Here is a 27,420-nt window from a genome sequence, read left to right as displayed (position 1 = left end):
ATATTGCCACCTGCTGGCTGTCAGAGGAATCAGATGCTCATTCCTTCTTGGAGGAACTCCCTGTTCTACCAAAAACAGAACAAAACTCTCCCTTAAATACAGATACGCAGGTCCACAACTTACCACGAATATGCTAATTTTTGAAAACATTAGGATTTTAAAACTATAAATAAGCTTTGCATTCATCCGCCTCTTTTTCACTGTATGGTTTTTTACCAATGAAGCCAAGCTGAGTGGTATTTCCAACAATGTGCATACATAGGAAGATGTACGGTAGTTTTACCGTACAAAATTGCTATTTTTCTCCCTTCATCACAACCAAACTTCTAGAACATTCTTCACTGTGGCAAGGAATCTATACCCTCATTGAAAAGGAAATAGGACAGAATTTTGAGATCCCCCCTGCCTGTGCAGAACTCCAATCCGGTAGGGGGCAGGAGAGCAAAGGTCTCCCAGGAATGGAAGTGACTTCCTTCACCAGTCTGAAATGCTGACTATTCAACCCTGTTTCTGGAGGGTGGGGAAGTAGGGAGGAGACTGTTATTCACATCTATCATCCTGGCAAGCAACAACCTCAACGTAACAGGGACAAAACTTAGCTGCTAAAGTAGGCGCTGTTACAAGGCGTTGCTGGCAGAACTGAAGTCAGTGAAAAGGCTCCTGTGATTCCAGGCCTCGAGGAAGCCCTGGTTCATCTTCCATAGTGGACACAGGAGGAACTGTCTACGCAGCCGTCTCACTATGAAGGAAGATCCAAGATGAGATACAAGAAGGGGGCCGCAGGGCCCTGGCCTCTGCCAGCACGCGCAGTATTAGGGGTCAGGGGTCACCTTTACCACAAGCCACGCGCTGCGCCGGGCAACCAAGAGTCAAAGAGGAAGGGAAAGTGGGGCCCTCAGAGAAGCTTCGGTATTTGACGAAACTGCTATCCTTTCCTCTTGTTCAAAGCTTTTTCTTTTTCCACTTATGTTAGTCTATATTTTGCAAGCTAGTACTTACTTTTTCCTAGAAATAAGTACTACGTATTCTGGCTTGGTGTTTCTGAATCTTCTTAAGGGATTCTCTCGTTCAGATAGATGTCAACATTTCACCCCCCACTTAATGTTACTTAGAACATCAAAATACATGAGATATTGTGTATCTCTAGAGTCACAGATTGTGCGACTATTAACGCCCCCAGATATAAAATCTAATCTCCTACTTCTAGACCCCCATGGTGTCAAGGAGAATGTTGTTTATAAAATATAAGCTCAATAAATACTAGTGACCGAGAAGGCCTTGCAGAGAGAGAGACCAAAGACCTCTGGTTCTACATTGCTGAACGGCTGTAAAGAAAGCAAAACCCCAAATGAAAGGCGAGCTTGGCCTTTAAGGATATTATAAGTTACATTCTGGATCTCAGGACGGGTAGCTGCAAAGATGTCATCAGTGAGGCACATTTGAGGCTTGGGTGCTGGGCTTGGAGAATTTTTAGGGATTAAAAGTGGGAGAGAAAGCAAGAGAGCCACAAAGCGGAAATGGCTGAATCTTATTTAATATTGAGTTTTCGTATTATAGAGGATCAGAATGGTACAATACCTAAAGAACGCCTAGAAACAGGAAAGCCAGAAAGTGGGTGGTCATTGCGAGGAAAAAATTTAGGAAGAGCTGGGAAATTCTAAACCTGCCCTCTCTGAAAGGCCTGAAGAGGAACCAACAAGATCAGGCCAACAAGATAAGGAAATCAGCTACGGAGTCAGGCATTTCCAAAAAGCAAAGTTTACCTTCAAACACTGACTCTCAGAAACCTAACACTGAGAGCGGGAGGAGAGAAAAAGCATTTTAGGAGTTGGCAATGGCCTTCCGGGCCATTAAATCGAGTGTGTGCTGTATCATTTCTGTGTGGTGGGTTCTGAAGCTCACCCCAAGCAATCTAATGGTTGTCAGGCACGTTTCTTTGACACTGGAGTCGATTTTTCCTGAAGCAAAGAAACAAGAGCATCTCTCTGTGATTAGGGCAAACATAAGACGTCATCCACGCAGGGACACTCCTGAGAGTAAAAGGGGGCAGTACGAATAAGTACTCTGGGCCAACAGGCATCAGCGGGCTCGGTCCCCAGCAGAGCAGGAGGTAGAGCCACCCGCCGGGCACCCAGAGAACACAGAAGGATGAGTGTTCTCACTTCAGAGGGCCAAGCACACGGTGCCAAGTCCAGGCGGGCCTCCGGCACGTGGGGGCTAGAGAGAGAATCCGGGAAAAACAAGTGTGAAGAGGAAGTCGTGGGATGGGACGGACTGGACTGCAGAAGAGGAGGCGTGGCTTACAGGCCAAAACTCAGAATAGCGCACAGCAGGTCCTCAGAGGGGCGTCCCAGACCGCCTCCCCAGTTCACCTGCCATCATTCCTACCCCTGAAGTCTCTCTCGAACCACGGTGCACGGCAGCCTGGTCCCCCTGCGTTCCCTGCGCTGTGGTCCTTCACTCAGACGGTCTCCTCCCCAGGACGCGCTCCGGCCCCCACGTTGTGTCTGCTTCGCTCCTACCTCCGCCCCAGCATCCCCGCCCCCAGGAGCCCTCCGCCTCGTCTCTTTATCAGACTCCTTCACCCTGCAGTTCTCCTCTCAGGTCCTTCCCATCCAGATTTTCCTTGTTTATACCCGACTTTGCCTCATTTGTTCAATGCTCTTTTCCCAATTAGGCCTGGCATAGAGTGAGTTCTCGACGGACATGTATCGATTGAATGAATTACACGGGAAAGTGACACGATATTTTCGCTGGCAACTAAAGTGTCCAAGACAAATTTCAGGTAATGAACTGACTAGTCAAAAGCTGAAAAAAAATCTGAAAGACAAGAATGAGGCTCTTTCTACTATTTTTCTGAATGAGCCTCTCGTTTCAAATAGAGCTGTTGCTAGTAACCCTGAGCCGGTAATGGGCAGAAACAGCCTGAAAGGCAGTGGAGACCCGACTCAGTGCGACACTGGCCTCTAGTGGACAAAACTGAGAATTCAGCAGCTCCCAGGAAAAGTGTTCCAGGATCCCAGCAACTACTGAAGGAAATGGAAAACCCAACGTTTCTTGGGTTTTTCACCTCTATCACGTAGGCTGACTTTTTTTTTCCATTACAGGGAGAGCCCATTGTCAAATTTTACCTCAATTAAATATTTAGCATTCTGAACACTAGAAACACTTATTCCCACCAGAGCTTCTCTGACAGCTGCAGAGTAAGATTTCACAGCAAGCCCGAGCAGGAGTCCATTTTACTACCTCGATTCCTTTTCCTAAACAATCTTTTCCAGCCTCCTGGGGTTTCTCTTGGGACTGAAGGCTAGCAGACACTCCTGAGATAGAGGCACCTTTTAGACCACCTGCTAATCAAAGGGTAAATATCTACGTGACAAGGAGAGAAACACCGGGACCAAAGAAGGGGTGGGGAAAGTGGGGAGCGGGTGTGAATGTGAGGTATGACTCTATGAACTATTTTGCCTTACAAACAAATCAGATGACGCTGTTTAAGTCTTTACTTTTCTCCTCTCACAAGCGCACGACCTGACGTCAGGAGACCCTGGAGTGTGCGAAGTGCGGACACTCGGCTCTGGGGAGATGCTTCTGGCTGCTCTGGCTTCACTTAACAGCTTGTCGTCACTTTTTAATCTCCAGGTTTTAAGGACATTACCGCCACTCACCTTACTCAAGTCCTTACAACACCTTTATATATCTCTTACCCTTGATCTGCACGCAGGCTGCTGCTCGGGAGAGAAAATCTTTGGAACCCAAATAATCGCCTCAGCAGAAAGTGGGCTCAGAGAGGGCAGGATGGTGCAGGACGGAGCAGGTGCAGAGCCTCTGTGTGCATCCTCACTGGGCAGAGGGACAGCAAGGGATGCTGAGAGCAGCTGCATTCTCACCCTGCATGTGTTCTCAGGCATGAGGGTGACAGGAAGGAGGCTGACTTCCTTGATCAGACACACTCAAATTTAAATGTACAAACAAATCCACGTTCCCAAGTAAGACAAATGATTCTTGGCTGTTGGCCCCTACTTTTTCCAGGCCGTGAGAACCACACGGCCAGTCACGGTTGTCAGGTCTGATCTGTAAGGGAAGGGGCTCTTTACTAAAAACTGTTTCCCCAAACACCTGGGATTCACACACGTGTGTGAAGCAGGCGGCAACCACGCTCACACTGCAGTTAGGTGGGATTGTCCCGGCTGGCATCAGCAGTCTGCGAAAGACAGGCAATGGCGCATACATCTAATAAGCCCATTACGTCCTGCACTAGCCCCTTCTTTGCTCTTCTTTTTACTTTCCGCCAGCACTCAATGCCAGACCTCTCGCCGCCAACTTCCCTGGAGAACGGAAGCCCCGCTATAGACGGGAGATGTCCAGGGGACCACGCAGCAAGGGGACAGGTCCCAGACACGCCCCTCCAGGGCCCTGCCAGGAAGCCAGCACTCGGCTGGAGGGCCCGGCCCTGCGGCCCGACCCTGCAGACACCTACCATCTCCTTGAAGGCGCTCTCCAGGGCGCCGACCACCAGGCTCTCGTGCGGGACCTTCTTCTCGGTGAAGAAGCGCGCGGGCGGGGTGCCGGGCGAGCCGGGGGCCCCCACGCCGCCGCGCAGCGAGGCGGCGCGGGTCAGGGTGCGGGGCGCCGGCGCGCCCTCGGGCTCCTCGCCCAGGCAGGTGGGCGGCGGCGCGGCCGAGTTCCTCAGGATCTCCACGATGTCCTGCAGCTGCTCCGCGAGGTGGCGCTGCAGCAGGCGGGACGCCACCACCGCCGCCCCCGAGCCCGCGTGCCCGTCGAACAGCGACCAGTAGTGGCAGGAGACGCCCTCGGAGTCCTGCGGGGACAGCGACAGGGAGTGAGAGGCGTGGTGGCCGCCGACCCAGCGAGGGTTCGGGCCCAGCCGTCCGCCCGGGTGTCTGCCTGGTCTGCAAAGAGGGGTCCCGGCAAAAACGGTCAGGGAAGGGTCCCCAGAGGTGTCACTGCTGTTGCCACCACCCAAGGGATGCAGGTCCCTCGTCTCCGCCTGGCGGGGGAGCCCAAATTACCACCCGCTCAGTTACTACCTGGGGTCAAGATCTGCTGGAATCCGACGTGGGGGTGGTTGAGGGCAAACTCCACACCAACACGCCCAGCTTCAGCTTCCAAGCCCTGCCTCCCTTCTCCCGCCCCCAGAGCAGCTCGCCCGGAGTCCTGGGAGGAAGCCAGGCCCTTTCTGCAGGTTCTTCACGGGAAACAAGTAGACCCAGTTTTCGCCCTTAGGGCTTTTACACTCCCAGATAATTGCTCCATCCTTTGGTCTAACATCCTGAACTTTTAGAACATGTCTTTCCCTCAGACACCCAGTCCAGGCCAGGCTTCACAAGATGCGGCCAGCTCCAATCTCCTTTCCCATTTCCTACCGTCCTCAGTTTCCCAGCTGACACGGAGCACCTTTGTTTCCTCTTCCCACCCTAAAGTTACGGGCAGCTCGCGTCTCTACATCGACCGTGGATTAAGTGTCTGTCAGGTGACTTCTAGACTTCAAGATGAACACTTTCAAAGGCCATGTTTAAATCACACACCACCCAAGACCTTAGCTATAGGAAAAAAAGGAGCTCGATTACGATATATCTGGAGGAGTGAGTCATTAAATATGTAAGATGCATTTAACATCTACTTCTGACTACTAGGCTTATCCACCCCACAGCAATAAATACTGACTTCTTTTTTTAGCTGAAGCCATTAAGTAAAGTTCTTCGGGTCCATCTTATTTTTTTTTAATTGAAATATATTTGACATACAACATTGTGTAAATTTAAGGTATACAACATGTTGACTTTATATATTGTCATGTGATTGCCATTGTAGCAATGGTTAGCGCCTATATCATGTCACATTATTTCTTTTTTGTGGTTAGAATAATTGAGATCTAATCTCTTGGCAAGTTTATTATAACAGTACTGTTGTCTATATTCACTGTACTGTGCATCAGATCTCTAGGACTTATTTACTACTCATTGTAAGTTTGTCCCCCTAAACAACATCTGTCCCATCGCCCCAACCTCCAGTCCCTGGTAACCACCATTTTTGGTCCATCTTAGAATGATGCTGGAAGATACTGTGTAATTATGGTGACATATGCCACTCATTACTGTCTGTGCCCTTTAAAATTTTGTTTTCACTCAATTCTGTGCTAGGTGCTGAGAGAGAAAATAGTCGTATTTTTTAGTCAACAAATACTGAGCAATCCCTATGTGACAGGCATGAAAGTAGGCAGTAGGATAAAACACTGGATGACAGAGATCTCAGACATGGTCTGATCTTAATAATCTAGTGGGGGAGACAGACACTGATCAAATAATCACATGCATAAATGTAAGATCATAATTCTGGTGAGGGCTACCAGGAGAGGTTCTTGGTGCTGTGAGGCCAGCCTGCAGAGGGACACATCAGAGGAGACTTCCTGAGGACACGAGGACCAGGCTGAGGGCTCTTTGGAAGTTCACAAGGTAAGAAGGGGAGAGAAGAGAATGCCGGGCAGCAGCAAGAGCAGGTGCAAAGGCCCTGTGGTGGAAGGTGCATGATGAGTAAGAGGAGACTGAACCACGGCCAGGTAGGGAGTGAGGCAGGCGAGGAGGGGGATGAGATGAGGCTGGAGAGGGAACTAGCCCTCAGCTCTTCCAGGACACGTGCAGGATCTCAACTTTAGCCTAACAGTAACAAAAAGCCATTGATTGAGGCAGGCGTGACAAAAGTTATGTATGTTTTTCAAGGATCACTCAAGCTACGCTGTGAGGATTAGGAGAAAACAAAGAGTGATAGTGAGGAGCCCATTGGGAGGGAAATACAACCTTGGAGATACACACAGTCAAACCGAGGCGGGAAGAAACACATGACCGACGGAAAGCCCCATAAACAGAGGAGCACGCACCCTAATGCAGGGGAAAGTCACGTGGAAAGAACAATGACTTAAGGACTAGGAGCCTGGGGTCTGAACCGCATCTCCCCCACGGGTCAGCTGAGTGGGTGGCGGAGCAGGCATTAGACCCCAGCTGGGTCACTCCGTAGCTGCTGTCCCTGTTGCTCACCATCCCTGTGCCACGGTTTCCTGGTAAGTAGAAGGCAGGTGACAGTACCTTATGGGGGAGGGGGTGTTTGGGAGAATTAAGTGGTAATTTACGGCAAGTAGTAAGTCCAGAGTGTGCGCTCGTGTGTAGCTGCGATCAATACTGTTGCTATATGATCCTGGGTAAGTCATTCTCTGGGCTTCCATTCTTCACCATAATGAGGGGCTACCCTGGAAGACGCCGAGGCCTCTGCTGGCTCTAAAGCTTCACTATCTAACAAGTAGGGACGAATGTGGGCTGGGAAAGGAGTTGGGCCTTGAAGACAGGACAAGTTGAATTGGGACAGATGGAGAGGTGACACGGTGGCCAGCAGTCTCCTGGGGAGAAGTCTCCGGGAGACCTTCCAGGAAAGCTACCGTTTTCCCGATAAAAGGACAACTCACCTGGCCTGGCCTTTGCCCGTCACCCTCCCCCGTTTCTTCCTGCCTGGCCACAGCAGCCACACCTGGAGGTGGAATGGCCCTCCTGCGAGCAAGGCTGCAAGCTGCAGCTCAGGGTGCTGGGATGGCAGGCGAGGAGCCCGGCCCCGAGGCCCTGCTGGGGACGCCGCCCAGGCCCTGGGCAGCCTGCCCCCGCCTTCCTGTCACCTGGGCTTCCTGACATCTTGATGAGCCACTGTTGTTGGATTCTGTCACAAGAGCTGGGGACACGGAGAAGAAAGGGTGTGCATGTTTCTACGGCCTCCTGGGACTGTGGTGTGCACGGCGGGAAGGACGAGTGTGAGGTGAGTCGGGCACAAGCACAGAAAGAATTCAAGTGGGTGTCAACCGGGAGTAAAACTGAACCCCAAGAAAAGGTTCTTAATTTAGGGCATTTGTGGCTAGACTTCAGGGAGTCCATGAATCTATCTGCATTTTCATAAACTCTGAAATTTAGCATTTCCTCCTATGACAAAGGTAAGGCAACAAAGCACAGCATCATCAGTGTTCTATCTGTGACTTGGTCACCAATAGAAATAGTGTACGTGTCGCTCTACACATCTTGAACTATTGCTTATGCTCGTCACTCCCCTGCAACGATGGCAATTATGAAACCCACCAGAGCTCTTGCTATTTGCCGCGTTAGTAAGTCCACATTGTGTATGACACCCTCGCCCCTGGGAAAAGTGGCATAAGGAAAGGACTGCTTGCTCATCACATCTAATTCCCCCGGGGCCCAAGGCCTCCTGAGTGAAACCCCCACACGCAGTCCTCCTGCGCCCGACTTGAAAGGAAGGCCAGCGGCGTCTTGGAGGAAGCCACTGGGGGTGGGCGAGGGCTGGACAGGAGCGAGCGTATCAGCGTCCGGGCACAGGTTCTGAAACACCAAACTCGATCGTGTTTCTAGAGTCACGATTTGAACCAAAGAAGACCAAACCCCATGAAATAACAGCCCCACTGCAATGGAATGCTCCGACATTGTAAAAAAGCAACCGAAATTTTTCTGACAGGTAATCCAACCGTTTCCTTCAACAAGACGAAGCATCCTGCAGCTACCGCAACAACAGCCAGTTGACAAAATATCCGGGGAATTTTTGAGCGGTGGAGAAGAAACCAGATTAGGGGACTTCTGACTCGGGGCCCAGAGGGCTCGACGCTCCCCTTTTGAGGACACCTCTGCCCAGCAGTGCTGTAAACCCTGGTGCAGCTAATTGTTAAGATTCAATTAGTAATTTTCACAACTAAAACTTGTAAGACGATTTTTCCACAGAGAAAGTTTGTTTCTTACTAAGGACTGAATAAATCTAGCACTTGTAGATGCAGGGGCCAAGCCCAGACCAATTAAGTCAGTATGTCTGAAGGTGGGGCCCTACCACTGATCTTTTTAAAGCTCCGCAGGGGATTTCAATGAGCAGCAAAGTTGAGAGCCCCTGGCCTAATAGAAAGGGGGCCGATAAGCCGTCAGGAGACCCACGTTCTAGTCCCAAATGTGCCGTCGGTTCACTGTGTGACCTTGGGTAAGTCACTTACATCTCCCTCAACTGATCGGACCAGTGGTGTCCAAACTGTGTCCCCTGGTTTTGGAGGAACCCCAGGAAAAAGGAAGTGAAGTGGGTGTTTCGGTGACGAGAACCTTTGACGTTATTTCAACCAGAACAGCACAGTTTTATGTTATAAACATCAGAGTTTTGCAAAAGAATTTGGACAAAAGGATTGAACTGTTTTAAAAAAATTTTTGAAAGCCCTTGAACTAGATAAAACCAAGCCCAACAAGAGATTTCAAAATCTTCAGTGTCCTCCTGTGGCAGGGAACTTAAAGTGAGTGATAAACGACTGGGGGAAACACAAGCAAAAAGTGGGCTCTCACCACATGCTTAGATCCCAGCTCAGCTGTTCAAGTCTAAGAGACCAAAAAATCACAGAAAACCCAGTTACAGGTCTAGAGCACCCTTCCCATTGTTTAACAAGCCTTACACAGCAGGCAATGTTCTGAATGCTTTACAAACTTAGCTCGTGTAACCATTACTACAATCCTATGGACAACCCCCTACGAGGTATGGGTATTATCCCCATTTCATAGATGAGGAAAATGAGGGACAGAGAGTGTGACTGCTCGAGGTCACCACCTATTAAGTGGTGCAGCTGGGACCAGAGTCCATGCTCTACGCCATCAACCCCTCTGCTAAGCGGAACTCCCCACCCCACACCCCGCCCGCCCCTGGAGGGAAAGCTTGCCCTGATGTCCATTTGGCATCTTATCTACTCCTCCACTCTGCAACCTGAGTTGCAACCAGAGCGATTTTTTCTAAAACATAAAACCTGTCCGTACTTCTTTTAGCAGCCTGACAACCTGCTCTGCGGGCTGGCTCGAGTCTACGAGCCCCTGTTTGCAATCTCTGATCTAGTCTCTGCTTCTCTCTCCACACTCTGTCTCTTACTCCAAATCCCACCCACACTAAACTACAGGACTTGCAGCTCATCACAACCCACTACTGTCCCCCCCTCTGCCTACCCCCATCTGTACTCGTTTAAATATCACCTCCTCCTGGAAACCCTCACCATACCCTGAGCCTAACCCTCCAGCAGCATTGGTCATATTGTATGTGAGTGTTCTCCTGCTTGGGTAATGAGGGATTGAGAGAGGGAGAATATTCTGGAAGAAAGGAGCAACTAATAGGCAATGCAGGTGAAAACAGGACTATATATATGGAGGCCATGTGGACAGGCTGACCTCCAGGGCTAGGTAAGGTCAGGGTGAGATTCTGCAGTCTGGCATGGCAGACCCAGGAGCCGCATTCGCCGCCCTGGGGCATGAAGAGCGAGGAAGTGCCCCTGCACCTAGGAGAGCTGTGGAAGGCGGGCTCAGGGAGCCTGATCCTGCGGCATGCGGCAGGTGCGCTGCAAGACGGAGCGCAAGAACTGAAGAGGCTCAGCACAGAAAGAGCACTGGCTTTAGATCAAGACGAACCTCGGTTCTGGAAATTACTACTATGTGCTCCTGGGCAAGTTTCCTAGCTTCTCTCAACTGTTTCCTTAATTAAAGAACAAGATGAAACTGGGACATAGACAGTAAAGGATTCATTCATTTAATAGTGATCTCGAGTCTCCTCTCCTACATTCCAGGCGCGTGCCGGGCACTGGGGAGGCAGCAGGAGTAAGAATATCACAGTTCCCAAGCTCTTGAAGCGAACCATCCAGAATATGAACAGATAACAACAAGTGTGATGAGTGTTAGGAAGGAGAAGTGCGTGGTGCCACAGGAGTGGAGAACAGGCATGGAATGTGCAGACGACCGTGGTTACGGGAGAGGCGGTGACTATAAGGGGGTAAGATGAGGGAGGCATCTGTAGTGATGGGACTGTCTGTAGCCCGACTGTGGTGGTGATTGCATGAATCTATGCTGCATATGTTAACATTCGTAAAACTGCATACCAAAAGAAACAAGTTAATTATACTGTACAGTAAGGTAAAAAAGAATAAATAAAATGTGTAGCACTGTGTCCAGCATACAGAAGAAACAAAGAAGCTAGAATAGTAACTACTCATACTCACTATTAAGTGGCCCAGGGGACAATGAGCTGGCAGGGAGCAGTAAGGATTCCCTCACCAGGAAGGCTAAGCTTACACTCCAGCTCCTTCCTTTCAACTCTGCCACACGGGAGGCTCGTCCTCCTCCAGTGTGCACTCTTGTCCCTTCTATTCTTCAGGTACTCTCCCTACGGGAAGGACAAATTCAAAGGACATCTACTGAGCATCTACTGTGTTTAATCCCCACAACACCACTGTAAAATGGGCGTCATTATCCCATTTTACCAGTGGTTTAACTGGGGCACAGACAGTTAAGTAACCCTACCGGTATGTGGTAATACCAGGATTTGAACCCAGTTCTTCAGAATCCAAGTCAAGGGATCTTTCCAGCTTCCCAATACACACAACTTTGTGTGATAATCTCCCTGGCTTCCGCTGCTCTGAGGACTTTAGCACTTCAGTGTTGCTTGCACTATATTACGTTGTTGCTGACTAGTAATTGCACACATGTCCTGGGCCATCAACTGATTGCTACAACGTCCCGGCCGTGGCCCTGCATCACTCTTGGGTACCGTCAGCAAATATTGCTGGGGCGCCGGCCCAGGAGGCAAAGATGTACACCTAAAAAAGCAAACCCTTCAAATTTAGAGTAATGGCTCTTGACATAATGAATTTCAAAATTACTACTGTTATATTTTAACAAACGTTTACCTTGTTTTTGCTCCAGATAAACATGAATCAGAAGTGCACTCCACTTTAAGAAAAACAACAGCAAGCCCCTTCCTGACTTACCACACCATCACATTTGGCAGCCATCACTTATGCCTCACGAAAGAATAACTTTGAAGCAATTTTCCAGTTGCATTCTAAATTATTTCATTTGAAAAAAAAAAAATAGTCTCATGGGTAATTTACAACACACACACTCCAACCCCTTTTCAGGAATACACCTGCAGTCAGATAAAGGAAGATTCCAGAAGGTGACAAATTGGGATGTTAAAGTTCACAGTTTCTCTTTTAGGATTTCTCTAAAGTAGGCCCAATGTTACATCCTGCTTTCTCAAAAGTTCTAGAAACTGCTTTTTAATAATATTGCTTATTTTCTTTTTCCGGTTTTCATGATCATGTATAATGCCAGAACTTAACGAGTTCTACCTGGGAAGGGCTCCTTGGGCTTTTCAACAAATATAAGACTGCTCCAAACAGAAATTTACCTACTGAGCAGGGAGCTGAAACAAACAGCTTGTGTCCATTCAGCTTCAGGTGTAATTATAAGCAAGGATGTCAAAAATCAGTAGCCTAAGTTTTAGCCCCATTGAAACAGGAGCCACATCAAGTACACCTCAACTCTGCAGAACCCACAGGCAAAGGAGCCTTCGTGAGCCACCTGGGAGGCAATGAGGAGCCCCTCTTGTGGCGTGCTGACAAAGAAGGGGAGACTAGACAAAACCTTGGACGTTTCCTGTGGAACCCGATGGAAGTGTTGAGACGTAAGGCAGAAAACACAAATAAACCAAGGAATGAGGTTTGACACACTTGTACCAGCTTGAAGAAACCAGGGCTCTGCATTCTCTTATTGCACAGAGCTCTACCCATTTGCAAACCCCCTTCATCACTCCTCCCTCCCGGATGAGCACTCTGCACAACAGAGCACACAGCTGAGGGGGGTTACAGTCAGCACGGAAGAGGAAAATCAGGAATTCTTGAATATTCCTTCACCTAAAGCTGAAGAAGAAATCACGCTTCGCTAGTAACTCTCACACAGACTGACGTTGGCACCCTCACGCGGTGGGTAAGTCAGGCTGCTCTCGCAAATCCATTAGCTTTGGCATATTGTGACCCATTGCTGGGTACATGTGCCCCCAACTAACTGATCTTGTGCGTTATATTACTAAGTTTTTAACTAAATTATCCCTCACAAAGTGGACAACAGGTTTTTAAAAAATTCCTACGAAGAAACTGCCGATAGAAAACATGAGCAAATAAGAACATGTCACAGCTGGGACTTAATTCCAGTAATGACAATCTAGTCCTATTTGACAACAGTAATAATTCAGCCAAGTGTCTGGAATGCTCAAGGAGAGAGCTGAAATATGGAATCATGCTCCCTGTTGTTAATGAGGAATGGTGCCTTGAGATATAAGCTGATGGGAACAGGACATCTGCTCTTACATAGCAAGACAGTAAATGGGTTACTGTGTGAAAAACTTAGAACTATGCCTGGCATATGATAAACACCTCATAACTGTTAGCTGCTACTATTTAAAAATAAAAAATATTTATATATATATATATATATTTTCACCCCAAAGCGCCAGTAGATAGTTGTATGTCATAGTTGCACATCCTTCTAGTTGCTGTATGTGGGACGTGGCCTCAGCATGGCCGGACAAGCGGTGCGTCGGTGCACGCCCGGGATCCGAACCTGGGCCCCAGTAGCGGAGCACGCGCACTTAACCGCTAAGCCACGGGCCGGCCCAAAAATATTTATATATTTGATAAATATTAAATATTTAGTAGATGGATCTACAGTAGTATGGTTGTATATCAATAAATGAACAAATATATTGGGAGTACATACTCAAAAAAATTGTCTCTAAGTGGCAGTTTGGAGACTGCTACACTAGAAATAGTTGTCCTAAGGGAGAAAGTGGTGCCTCCTGGCTGCCTTCGCTGAAGACATGTGTACTCAGCTCCTTTGAGACACGTGTTCCCTTCCCTACCCCAACCAGTCAGGTACTTAGGTAACCTGAGGAGGGGCCACATCCACAGCACGAAAGGAACAGCACAAATCTCTGAGCAAGGGGTGCACCTGCCTCTCCCCTTTCTCACAGCCAAAGAGAAGGATGCCTGATTTCCCACTGGGGCCACAGAGTGGACGTGTTCTTCTGATTCTCTGCTATAAGCTGCCATAGGCTTGATTTCCATAAAGTTTGTGGCCAGTTTTTAAGGAATCGCAGTGAGGACGAAAATTCAGAATCTCGAGTGTCTGTTTCGGGCATTTCATCGCAGTGCTTTCAGTCTCCATGTCTTCCCCTGAGCCTCACGATGCTAATAACACAGTGAGAGGGAGAAGAAGCGGATGAGGAAAAATACGAGTGACTTCATGAAAGCCCTTCCCGGGCCCCAGCTCTCTTGCTGTCTATTTGCAATCATGCCCACACAGCAGTTTGTTTTCTTACCATACCTCTCTTTTTGACTAAATTATTCAAATATTTTGCTCCCCAGGGGGAAAGAACCCTTAATTTCATAAACTTAAATAAGCACACTGCTTCCTTCTCAGGAACTGACAGTATGAGATGCAGATTTCTTTGGTTCAATTCCTCCAACATTATGAGGCAGTAAGATGTAGGATAAGTTTAGTAAGTTTGGTTTTTGTTTTTATTTTTTTGTGTGTGAGGAAGATCAGCCCTGAGCTAACATCTATGCCAATCCTCCTCTTTTTCTGAGGAAGATCAGCTCTGAGCTAACATCCATGCCTACCTTCCTCCACTTTATATGGGAGTCCGCCACAGCATGGCCTGACAAGCAGTGCGTCGGTGCGCACCCAGGATCTGAACCCGGGCCGCCAGCAGCAGAGCGCACGCACTTCACCACTACGCCGCAGGGCCGGCCCCCTGGTTTTTGTTTGTAAATGGCAATTTAGTCTCATATTTTAAAACAATATTAAATAAATATTAACTTCTGAGAGATAGGAGGTATAAAGTTTTGACTAAGTCGTGTTGTGCTGTCATTATTCTAGACTCAAAAATGAGCTCAGGAATGTTCTCAAACCATTACTTTATACATCAAAACTTCTCCCTAAATTAGTTTACAGTAAAAATGTAAGTAATGCCATATAATACTGAAATGCAGGGGAAAACTCCATGATTAGAACAACAGACAATATTAATTCAGCACTGACCTCATGCCAGGGTTCTTCCAAGCACGTTTCATATTTTTAACTCATTTAACTCTAACAACCTCATGAGGTGGGAACTATTATCCCCAATTTACCTACAAGGAAACAGAGGCACCGAGAGGTCAACTAACTGTCACGAGGCAACATCTACCGAGCGGCCGAGCCGGGACTCCAAGTCAGACGCTCATTATTATTCAGTCCAAAGGCATTTTCCTCTTGCCACGGTTTCATGCAAACAATAATTTGCAAGATTTAGCAAGAAAGAATGGACGGTAAGGACAGTACGATGATGAACCATTTCATTTCCGATCTGTTCTTCACCTGAGTCAGTAAGAGCTGTTGTCCAGTTTCTGTTGACAGAGGAGACTCTAAATAACTCCTGAATCAAAAGAGAACTCATAATGGAAATGAGAAAACTTGCAGCACCAAGTTATACCGAAATATACATGTCAACCTTAGGAGTTAGTCTTCCTTTATCTCAGACTTTTCCAAAGCGATTTTCCTGCCATATTTCTGAGCTGCTGGGGAGACAGAGGCGACCTGTCATGAGCCCAGACTCAGGCCAGACTGCCTGGGCTGAACACAAGCTCCACAATTCCCAGCTCTGTGCCCCCGTCCCCTCATCAGTAAAATAAAGATAACAACGGTACATACTTATGTACGTATCATGAGGATAAATGAATTGATACTGGCAAAGCACTATGATCACTGAAGTGTCTGGCACATGAATGCTGAGTATTGTGTTTAAAATAAAAGAAAAGGAGGAAGAAAAGACAATCTCAAGAGTTTTTCACCCCGGCCAATGTTCTCCCCGCCTAAACCTGTGGGGAATCAGATTACAAGGGAAACAAGGAGAAATTTCCATCTCAGCACCATTTATTTTCCTTTAGCTTCAAGGTTTGCCACCGAGGGAAAACCTACTGTGGAACCAAGTTTGAGTTGCGTTCTCAGCTGCCACGTACATCTTGGTCAAACCTGGTCTTCAGGGTCAACCAACACCCACCAAGGAGGGCGCTGTCAAGTTACTCTAACTGACACCAGCCTGGACAACTCCTGGTTGTGGAGTCATCCTTCTTAATCACTGGCAAGAGGTCTAGTCGCTCGAACCAAGAGATAAACAAGTTTTGAGAGAAACCACTGCACTCCTGCTTCAGAAAATCTAAGTAGATAAACAGAAAGGTTATGTTTTCTTGACATGCACAGAACAAAGACCTTAATTAAGAGGGAAAATTCAGAGTAATAAATACAATGAGAGAAATAAAAGGCCGCTCCTATTGTTTTTTATCGCTGACATCACTGCCGGAAGCAGACTGCCAAATGAGGCCCAAATATTCCAGAAGGGCTGCCACCGTGGAACCACAAGCAACCGTCATTAAATGCTCTGGGGGTGAACGAGTCCTTCTTACAAAGAACAGATGAAAGGCACGGCCCATCCTCAGTTCGCAGAGTTGAAACAGCCCCTTCTTATTTCCCTTCTTGCCTCTCCCCACCCCAATTTCATCCTATTTGCCTGGAATTCCCACAGTGCTGCGCGATCCTCTGCTGAGAGAGATAATCAGCTTTCCTCTCTCCCGCTGATGAACTTGGCCATGGTGCGGACCCAGCCATCTCCTGTTATTGTAATTAGACACTGAACTAACAGATACTGAAACCACCTCTTTGATGTGTTTTGACTAAATTCAACAACATAAGGGTGCTCTTAAGGAAATAGACTTGAAATGCATGTGTCCACAAATCTAGTCTTCAGCCAAAAACAATCTGTCCCGAACAGGGACAGTCAGATATGGGGGAAAAAAATGTCCTGGTTATTGCCAAATGCCCTCTCTCCCATCCACACATCTTACATAAGGCAGGAACTTCTTAAGACTAAGGTTATAAGGTGCCCTTGCCCTCCCTCCTCAGGGAAGTCATCTGGACCCTCCTCTTTTTCTCTCATTCCTAGAGTGACTAGGTACTTGAGAAATGAAAAGCAAAAACTCTCAGAAAAGCTGCATTTTCGCTTGTGCCTGGTAATCAGTATGATCAATAAAGACTGCTTAAAGCCTCTCACATCAAAGGAAAGAAAATCTAGTGGTGACGAGTTCCCACACATCTTGATCTGGTTAATTGGAAAGCCTTCAGTGGGAGGAGGCAAACGGGAGGCTGTTGCCCTCAACAAGCTTACAGCATCTTTCCTAACGGACAATCTTATGAAAGTGTCTTTGGAAATGCTAGCATTTTAGATTCCCTTCTTCCTAGCCCCCAACTCTATGTCCCAAACAAATAATCTGAGGCACAGGAATGTTAAGAGACTCACACTACCATGGAGTATCTATCTCCGCCCTGCCTGACTGTGGGCCTGTGGCTCTTCACATATGAACTACCCTACGTGATCCAGGCAGAGGAAAAGTTCCACCCTAACCTGTCCTAGGAAATATCCTTCTCTACCGCATATCCACTTCGTCAGAGAGCTCAAAACTTCTCTTCCTATTCCTCGAAAGAGAAATGTTTCTTTCTTTATTTCACTAATGATATCACTTAAACTCCAAAAAAAAAAAAAGAAACCTAGCCCCATCACTGAGTATTTTGTAAGGGAAAATACAATAATTCAACCATATCCCCTTGTACTTCTTCAGGCTAAAATACTACAGTGCAGAGCACTTTGAAACTCTTTTATTTATGCCTTTTAAGTTTTATGGCTTCTTTTGAACACTGCTTCTTTAGCTCCTGACGGTTTCCTTTATACGTAGATGGACCCTGAAATTAATTTGTGTTTTCTTATAAGCAAGGCGCTGCTGTCAAGACCTCAGCCAAACAGAAAAAAACACCCCTCCAGTAAATGCCTCATGGAAGCCAGGAGAGGCAGAATGTAGTGTATATTATTTTATCTACCAAAAAATGTTTTTTTTAAGTTTGTTTTAAAACAGGAGACTTAATTTGACTCCTTTGCCTAAAAGATTACTTGTACTCATAGTTTAAAGTAATTCTCTATGAAGTGGCATGAAGGATAGCTTAAAGTAGCCCTAAAATCTTTATTCTAATTAACAATTATCTGTAGTTAGAAAAAGTCATCTCATTGTTACCCAGCTACCCTATTGCTACTCAATATAAGAAATATCATCAAATATAAAGTTACCCTTCTACTAAATTCCTCTGCACATCACTGATGTTTCTAACATATAAAAAAATTCCTATGATAATTCTTCTTATTGTGAATTTAATGTTGTTTTACAGGAAATTTTAGGTTTTCTTCAATCTCCAAGATGAAGGTGATATTATACATAAAAGAAATCTTATGGAAATATTTATTTTGACTTTAAGTTTATTGGGGATGAACAGGTCAAGAAAAGAGGGAGAAATTAATCACATGTATTCTGGTGGGAGCCCATGCATCTTCCTTTTGCCATCCTTCATGCCTGTCAACTCGCTGTTCGCAAATGAAATAATGATGCTGTTATTTATGCTGTTGTCTCATTTCTTGCTTATAACGGTATTTGCCCATTTTTTCATCCTTATCTTTCTTGAACTCTCTGTGGCCCACAGTGTAATTACTTCTCCTCCTTGCAGTTCCCCTCTCTTCTTCTTGGAACATCTTTGGACTTGCAACTCCTGAAATCTAAGCCTCCCTAGACTTGTTCCTGAGCCCCAAACCCTTATTCCTAACTTCCCACAAAACACTTCCACCTGGAAAGTTAGAATACTCAAAACTCAAGTCACTGTTTCTGCCCATCCCCTCACCTTTAAACCTGTACCTTCTCCAGTGGTCCACTGTCAAGGACCAGCACCCAGTGGCTGAAACCTGGCGTCTTCAACTCTTCCCTGTCCCATGCAGTTGGTCATCTGGTCCTACTGGTGACGTGTCTCTCACGTCATCTCTTCTGAGCCTGTGTCATCTGGTCACCTCAACTGTGTCTCTCACATCATCTCTTCTGAGCCTGTGTCATCTGGTCACCTCAACTGTGTCTCTCACATCGTCTCTTCTGAGCCTGTGTCATCTGGTCACCTCAACTGTGTCTCTCACATCGTCTCTTCTGAGCCTGTGTCATCTGGTCACCTCAACTGTGTCTCTCACATCGTCTCTTCTGAGCCTGTGTCATCTGGTCACCTCAACTGTGTCTCTCACATCGTCTCTTCTGAGCCTGTGTCATCTGGTCACCTCAACTGTGTCTCTCACATCGTCTCTTCTGAGCCTGTGTCATCTGGTCACCTCAACTGTGTCTCTCACATCGTCTCTTCTGAGCCTGTGTCATCTGGTCACCTCAACTGTGTCTCTCACATCGTCTCTTCTGAGCCTGTGTCATCTGGTCACCTCAACTGTGTCTCTCACATCATCTCTTCTGAGCCTGTGTCATCTGGTCACCTTAACTGTGTCTCTCACATCGTCTCTTCTGAGCCTGTGTTATCTGGTCATCTCAACTATATCTCTCACGTCATCTCTTCTCAGCCTCCCCCTTGCTCTAATCACTGCGTTATTTCAAGCTTTCATCATCTCTCACCCAGATTTCCGCACGGGGCAGCCTCTGGGTGTCCCAGCCTCTGAGTTTGCCCCCCTCGCCTACCCAAGTCAGCCTCCCCACCACCATCCTATCTTGATTCCATTACGTCCTTGTCTAAAGTCGTCTGGTTGAAATTCCAGCTTATTAGGGTATTAAATGGCTCTTGTGTGTGAAACCTGCTTGCTGCTCCTGTCTTGTCACCCTCTAAGCGACCACACGTGCTCCAAAGCACTAGAAGACTTGCCTCGGGAGCTCTCATGGCAACCTGTCTTTGCACGTGTTTGTTTCCTCTGTCGGAAACTCCCCTTTCTCTTATTTGCTTGATTAATTCCTATTCACTTTTCAAGACAACAGGTCAAATGTCACTTTCCTCAGGAAGCTTTCCGTAATCTGACCCAGCCCCTCTCCTCCGTTGTTCCCCAAACCACCAGCAGCCAATCTGAGTTAGGCTTCCATACAACCTGGACTCGCTTGTTTTTTTTGGTGAGGAAGATTAGCCCTGAGCTAACACTTGTGCCAATCTTCCTCTTTTCTTTATTTTTTTGTATATGGGACCCTGCCACAGCATGGCTGTGAGTGGAGTAGGTCCGTACTCGGGATCCTAACCTGTGAACCTGGGCCGCTGAAGTGGAACACATGGAACTTGAACCACTCGGCCATGAGGCCGGGCCCCAACCTGGGCTTTTTATCTTTCTCCTAAGACTCACTCCATTGTAGCGCTGCTGCTTAGTGACTCTTTCTCCCTCCCCAGCTCAGCTCCAGGAGGACTGGAACTGTACTGGGGTCTCTCCTTATCCCCAAGGCCCAGTGTGCAGCCTCCGTGTTCAATATGTGCTTGTGGGTGAAGGAATGGATTCACAGCGGGACGGGGGAGGTCCACCTTCCTTGTCTGCTGCCCTGGGCCCTGTACTGTCACTACCCCTTCTTAAGTGCTACCATATTTGACTTAAGGGACGTCTTCCGGATGGGAGAGATCACTGGCCTCGTTTCAGCAGTGTATCCAGTGTCCTCTGCTAGCAAACTGTTCGTTCAGAGTAGAAGCCCCAGTCCTGATCATGGCCTTCAAGGTCTGGCCAGACTGCCTCCCTCTGCCTTCATTACCCTTCCGACAGCACGGCCTGCAGTCCAGGCTTTCCTCCCTGCTCCAGCCGCGCGAGCCTCCGTGCCGATTCCTGAGAACACCGGGCCTGCTCCCGCCTCACCGTCCCTGCAGTTGCGGAGACTGTTAGAATCTTCTCCTCCAAGTAACTGCACTTTCCAGCCTTTGCCCCAACGTCACCTTCTCAGTGACGCCCTCTGTAACCATCCCTTGCACCTCACACTTCCTAGATCCCTGCTTCCCTGCTTTGTTTTTCTCCACTGCGTTTACTATCTGCCATGCTATATATTTGCATTGCTTGTCTCCCTCAGCGAATGTAAGCTCCCTGTAGGTAGGGATTTTCATCGGTTTTATTCCTGGCTGAATCCTCGGCATCTAGTTCCTGGTACGCAGCAGTGCTCAGTGATTCATCTGGCACACTAGATCTTGGTTTTCAAGGTTTTAAAAAGCAGCACAACAACAAACAACAACATAACAGACAACCTAATTAAAAAACGGGCAAAGGACCTGAATAGATGTTTCTTTGAAGAAGATACATCTAGCCAACAAGCACGTCACAAGATGTTCAACATCACTAATCATTAGGGAAATACAAAACTGCAACGAGACACCACCTCACACCCATTAGGATGGCTATTATATATATAAAAAAAAAACAACAATAAAACAGAAATTAATGTATTGGCGAGATGTGAAGAAATTGGAACCCTTGTGCGCTGCCGGTGGGAATGTAAAGTGGTGCAGCTGCTGTGGAAAACAGTATGGTGGTTCCTCAAAAAATTAAACAAAATTACCATATCATCCAGCAATTCCACTCTGGGCATACAGCCAAAAGAACTAAAAGCAGGGACTCAAACAGATATCTGTACGCCATGTTCATAGCAGCATTATGCACAATAGCCAAAAGGTGGAAGCAAGTGTCCGTTGATGGATGAATGGATAAACAAAATGGTATGTGCGGTATACATACAATGGAATATTATTCAGCCTTAAAAAGGAATGAAATTACCACACATTCTATAACATGGATGAACCTTGAAGACGTGATGATAAGTAAAATATGCCAGACACAAAAAGACAAATACAGCATGATTCCACTTATATGAGCTACCTAGAGTAGTCAGATTCAGAGAGACAGAAAGTAGAATGGTGGTGGCCAGCGGCTGGGTGGGGGAAGGAATGGGGAGTTAGCGTTTAATGAGTACAGAGTTTCAGTTCGGGAAGATGAAAAAGTTCTAGAGACAGATGGTAGTGATGGCTGCACAATAATATGGATGTATTTAACGCAACTGAACTATGCACCTAAAAATGGTTAAAACGGTAAATTTTATGTTATGTATATTTTCCCACAGTTACAAAAAGCAGCATAGCTCTTGCCTTAAACTCTAATAAGGAGCCTAACACGCGAGGCAGATAGGAGTGAAGCTGCTGTGGCTGGCACAGGAGGGAGGGCCGGCATGTGTCTGATCTGCCCGGCACCTCCTTGCTGCCTCCTGGAGCATGGACCCCACAGAGACTCAGAACCATCAAAGGGAGAGTGGGGGCGCCATCTGAGAGTGCTTATGCACTGGTCTCACTGTTCTTAAGGAAAGACAGTTACAAAGTTACTCCTGGCTCCATTTCTAGGAGGAATCTAGCAACAAGGAAAAAGTCCATCACTGACTGGCCTTGGGCCAAATGTCAACTCTGACTTATTTCCATAGAAATCACTTTATATCCCAGCAGCAGGGCGAAGTACCAGGGGCAAGAGCAGCATTAAGTCACTGGCACCCATATCCAATTATCATTAATGCTTCACATTTTCTGAGCCCTTTTCCATAATAACTCAACCCTCAAAATAATTCTGTCAAGTAGGTATAAAAGAAACGGTGTGACCTCTGATTTACAAATGAATAAACACACAAAATTCAGTGGGTATTATCCACAGAGAATGACAGAAGAGGGACTGACTTCAGGATAATAATCACTAACATTTATCAAGGATTTATTAATTAAGACACTGCCTCAACGTTTTCTGTGAACTATTGGGTTTCATACTTCCAACTAGCCTGTTCCTTCCATATTTGGTAGTTCCTACTATTATTATTCCTTTTCACAGAAGAGAAAACTGAGGCTCAAAGAATAAGTAACTATCCCCAAATTAAATAGCTTAGTAAGTGAGGGACTGCACCAAAACGTCTTACCCCAGAGCCTGTGCACTTCAGCACCACTGTTCCACACTGCCCATCTGGGTCCTCGACCCTGGCTCTTTAGTAGAGACCTAATCCATGCTTCCTTCAGCCTTGAAAACAAGTACAACTGATGAGCCTCCACAGGTCGCTGTGTTTTCTAACTCTAAGTTGAACTAATACTAACAAAATAAATCAGTGCTCTTATTCCCTAAGCATAAACGCAACAAGACACTATTTCTTAGACTAAGAAGAGATTCCTAGATCCTTTCCGATCCTATAAAAATTTATATACAAAAATATCCCCCAACCTTATTAGAATAAATAGCCCCATTGGGGTCATCCATTCAATGTCTCTTGTCTATAGAACTAAATAATCCCCTGACAGACACGTACCAATTATTCCCTATACTTTTCTGAGTGTTCTTGCAGAACTTCCAAGGGTGTCTGCTTTATTCTCCAGAAACTGGAGAGAGGAGAAACGCTTCATCCTTTGTCAACAGGGCATTCATTTGCAGGCCACCCCATGGGATACAAGGGCTTTGGGCCAAATGAAACAAATATTAATCTGGAAAAGCCTCAGACGCAGGCTCCAACTGGACAATTCTAACAGACAGACGAGGGGAAGAAAGGGCAGAGTCAGCAGGGCTCTAAGCCAATGGATAGAGTTATTTCCGCCCCTCACGAGAGGCTTCCAGAGACCATCTCCTTCACAAAAACCTTGAAGTGGCTTCTTTAAAACCACCAAACATTATCTATACTAGTTCTTGCAACAAAACCTCTATTGGATGTGGGTGTTTTATTTACCTAAACGCCAGCTCTTCATACGTGTGTCACCTTCAGCTTTGACTGTGTGACACGGATACCCTGAGTACAGACCTGCCACTCCACCGACTCTGGGGACATTGCTTTTCTCGCTTCCATTCAGACCTGGATCAGCCAAACATCTCACTGCGGGGCCAGAGTATGCGGTTCCCCTCACCTGAGACCCGGGGTTAAGGAGGGTCTTACCGAGTTCTCCTTCAGCTGCAGCCCCTCCCCATTGGGAAGGGAGGACCGTCTCTTTGCTGAGTTCCTGTTTGGGGTTGAGATGATGGCCCCTGCTTTCTTCTTCACAGTGAGCACCTCACAGCTGGCTTGGTCTTCATTATGCGTGCTCTTCCCAGCATTGATAACCCTGGAGAAGAAGCCAGAAAAGCTGGTCAGACAGAGTGATTTCCAGACAGCTGAGAGCTTTGTCTCAAGGGTCAGCCCAGGTGGTCTCCACAAGTGGCACAACACTAAAGCCCCACTTAACGCACAAGACCTCATGGCCTTGGTATTTTATGTTCCTGAGTAAACTGAACTTTTTCTTCTTTTTTGCTGAGGAAGATTCGCCCTGAGCTAACATCTGTGGTCAATCTTCTTCTATTTTGTATGTGAGCCGCTGCCACAGCATGGCCACTGACAGACGAGTGGTGTAGGTCCGCTCCCAGGAACCGAACCTGGGCCATGTGCGCTGAACTTAACTACTAGGCCACTGGGGCTGGCCCCAAACTGATTCTTTAAAAATGGAATTATATTAGCACACATTAAAACATTCACTAAAGCATGAAAGAAAAGATGTTTTTTTTTTAAGGTAAGATAATGGAAATGCACTCGATATGTGTGGTGTGCACATGGCTCTATTAATCTGGTTATACTATCTCTTAACAGTTAAGCAGAAGACAATCATTTTCAAATGACTTCCTTTTTTTTTTACTTTTAAGTTCTGAAATAATTACAGACTCAGAGTAAATTGCAAAAATAGTACCGAGTCCCATGCACCCTTCCCCCAACTTCCCCCAGTAGTAACATCTTACATCACTATATATACAGTATCAAAACGAGCCATTGACACTGATACAATACTGTCAACCAGACTGCAGATCTCATTCAAATGTCACCATTTTCCATCTCAAATGGCTTTTAGTATTGAAAACTGTACAGATCTCCATAAGTCAACACATATACCCCACAATCAAGCAGGAAAGGAGAGAAAACTGAGATTTGAGAGCTGCAAGATCTAAGGGAGTGTTTTGAGTAGTCTTCTGCCAAACCCTGGGATTCTATGGAGATGTTTCAGACATTTTAACATTTACTTTAAATTTTTTAAATGTATAAGCATTTTGAAAAAAAAAACGCAATAATTTAAGAGTTCACTCCCATCTGTTACATGTGAATGAACACATGCTGGTCTATATATTTCAGGCGGCTTTGGCATAATAAGTCTTCTATCTTGTCTCTTTTTTTTTGTTTTTGTTTTTGTTTGTTTGTTTGCTTTTTTGTGAGCAGATCAGCCCTGTGCTAACATCTGCCAATCCTCCTCTTTTTTTGCTGAGGAAGACTGACCCTGGGCTAACATCCGTGCCCATCTTCCTCCACTTTATATGGGATGCCGCCACAGCATGGCTTGCCAAGCAATGCATCGGTGCGCACACGGGATCCGAACCGGTGAATCCCGGGCCGCCGCAGCGGAGTGCACACATTTAACCGTTTACGCCACCGGGCCGGCCCTATCTTTTCTCTTTAATTGACCAGTATCACTTGATTGGAAAGAGAACTGGTAAGAAAAAAAAAAAAAAAAAAAAGGTTTTGCAATTACTTCTCTATATGTTCTAGGAAAAAGACCATATCTCTCATCTATTATCTCCTCTATTCCAAATTTCTGTATTAAGCAAAGCTGCTTCATCCTTTTTATTGGGTTTATTATGTATTTCAACATAAGCACATTTTTATAAACAAAAGTCTACTTTTACTCACTTTACAAATTAGTTTTATGTAACCTTTTTTAGAGAGATTGAAGTCTGTCTTTAAAGCAGATTGTTGCTCACAGAGTTTGAAAATCTTTGTCCTGGGAGCTGTGTAAGGAGGTGGGAACGCTCTTGGACCTCTGGGAGGTTCCGCCTATCTCTGGGGTTTATCACACCCTCTTGGGAATGGAGGGATGGGAAGGGGAGAGTTCAAGGTCTAGTTTTCTGCCCCACCTTCACTCTCTCCTCTAAGGAGAGGACATTTTCATATGGTTTAAGCATAAAATGTAATTCTTGAAGAACCAACGAGGCTACATCTGCATGATGACTATTAATACTACCACGCTGACTGCCCAAGCTAAGTAACTTCCCCTGGGTTCCACAGCCAGGAAGTGGAGCAGCTGGGATTCAGAATGAGGTCTACCTTGACCCCCAACCCAAGCTCTTCCTGTTATACCATGGGGACCCTCATTAGTCTGTGGCAGGCCAAGCCGGACTGTGGGGGGAAGCACGGAATAAGCAGATAGGCAAGCTGAGGTCCAGGACTTAGAGAAAGGGGAATTCTCTCTTAGCTTCTCTGTCTATTGGAGGAGGCTGAGAAAGTGCCCAGAGGAAAACAGAAGAATGGATGGTTCAGATCTGCCCGTCTGTAGAGGATCCCATGCTTAACGCAAGCCAAGTCACTAGGGGTTTGCAGCTGGAGCCCATAATACAGAACGTGTATTTGTCTGGAGATTCTCCATCCTCAGAGAACAAAACTAGGCAGAGGAAGGAGGTGTGAAATACCACCTGCCTCTTCCCAGTCACTGGCAGTGACTTCCCAGGAAACATGTTTGGGGTGGGTTGTGTACTGGATGGTGACATTACACTCCATCATCTCCCATATGAGGGTCTTCCCTAGAGAAAGTTGAAGTGGAGGCTCAGGTGGGAAAACCAGTTTGTGACAAGTGTCCCCTCCATATTGTCCTCTGTACAAGAGCCTAGCTGCTATTTCTGGAACTTGGCACCACCCTGACCATTGGCACCTAAACTTATGGTGTAGTCAGGTCTTTTTATTTAACAAAAAAAAACATCACTGATCTCCAATAACTACATGCCAGGCTGAGTTATCTGCCACTGCTGTTTTCCAGCAGCCAACAAAGCTACTCTAATTACAGAAATCACGAATCATTGGCCCCTGAAAGTCCTTTATCTTCTATTTCTCTTAGTGGATATTAAACTCCAAAGTTGACCTAACTTCAGCAAGAGACTCTAGAAACTTTATTTGATGCATGAGAAACTCAGGGCCCCAGAGGACCGTGACTTGCACAAGGTCACACAGCTAAATACGGCAGAGCTCACACTTGTGAGTTTCCAGTTCTTTCTGCTTCAGCTCTCGTGTTGTTTTATTTTCCTATCGAGTGTCTATTCTTATCGGCACTTGGTTCGGAGGGCTGTACTGAAATGACGCATCAAAGCCAGAGACCTGTGAGAGAGCAATCATGGGTGGCCTTACTCTGTCATTTCATGTTGAATATAGCTTGTGAATGACACTAATGAAATATCAAAAAGTCAGACACATCAACCTAGTGGGAAGACAGCAGCCCCAATCCTGTAAGCCTCTTTGGTCAGATATCTGATCATTACTCAGATGATAAAGTCATATTAACTTAAAGCCACTGCCTCTTTTTTTTTTTTATTTTTTAAAAACACAACTCTTATCCCTTATTTTATATTATTTCAAATTCCTTACTCCATACGGCTTTAGGAGAAAGTCCTAATTCGTCTCAATTTATTTTGGCTTTAAAAAGCTTGATCTCTAGCAACTTAAATATTTGACTTTGTTCTTCAAAGGCAAATGCTTTATTTACTAAATGTAAATGAAACTTTTAATTCCTCTAAAAGTCAATTGAGAAAAACTGTTTCCCAAGTTGAGGAGCATCATGTGTTAATTATTCAATAACTTCTTCAGATGTAAGCCACTCTAGC

General features: G+C 46.3%; 1 protein-coding gene across 2 annotated transcripts in view; it reads right to left on the bottom strand.

Moving 5' to 3' along the window:
- Nucleotides 1–27,420, bottom strand: part of PPM1H (protein phosphatase, Mg2+/Mn2+ dependent 1H) — a 237,362-nt gene that overhangs the window by 125,257 nt on the left and 84,685 nt on the right. For both annotated transcript variants that reach the window (XM_058557737.1, XM_058557738.1), the window contains exons 2-3: nucleotides 23,693–23,858; nucleotides 4,478–4,819 (exon numbers count right to left, since the gene is read on the bottom strand). In XM_058557737.1, the coding sequence (XP_058413720.1) occupies nucleotides 4,478–4,819; nucleotides 23,693–23,858 (508 nt within the window). The remainder of the gene's footprint in view (nucleotides 1–4,477; nucleotides 4,820–23,692; nucleotides 23,859–27,420) is intronic.

Source organism: Diceros bicornis, chromosome 17, assembly GCF_020826845.1.
Source record: "Diceros bicornis minor isolate mBicDic1 chromosome 17, mDicBic1.mat.cur, whole genome shotgun sequence".
In the NCBI taxonomy this organism is placed as follows: domain Eukaryota; kingdom Metazoa; phylum Chordata; class Mammalia; order Perissodactyla; family Rhinocerotidae; genus Diceros; species Diceros bicornis.
Note: the sequence above shows the minus strand (reverse complement) of the source record. Positions and strands in the feature narration are given on the sequence as shown.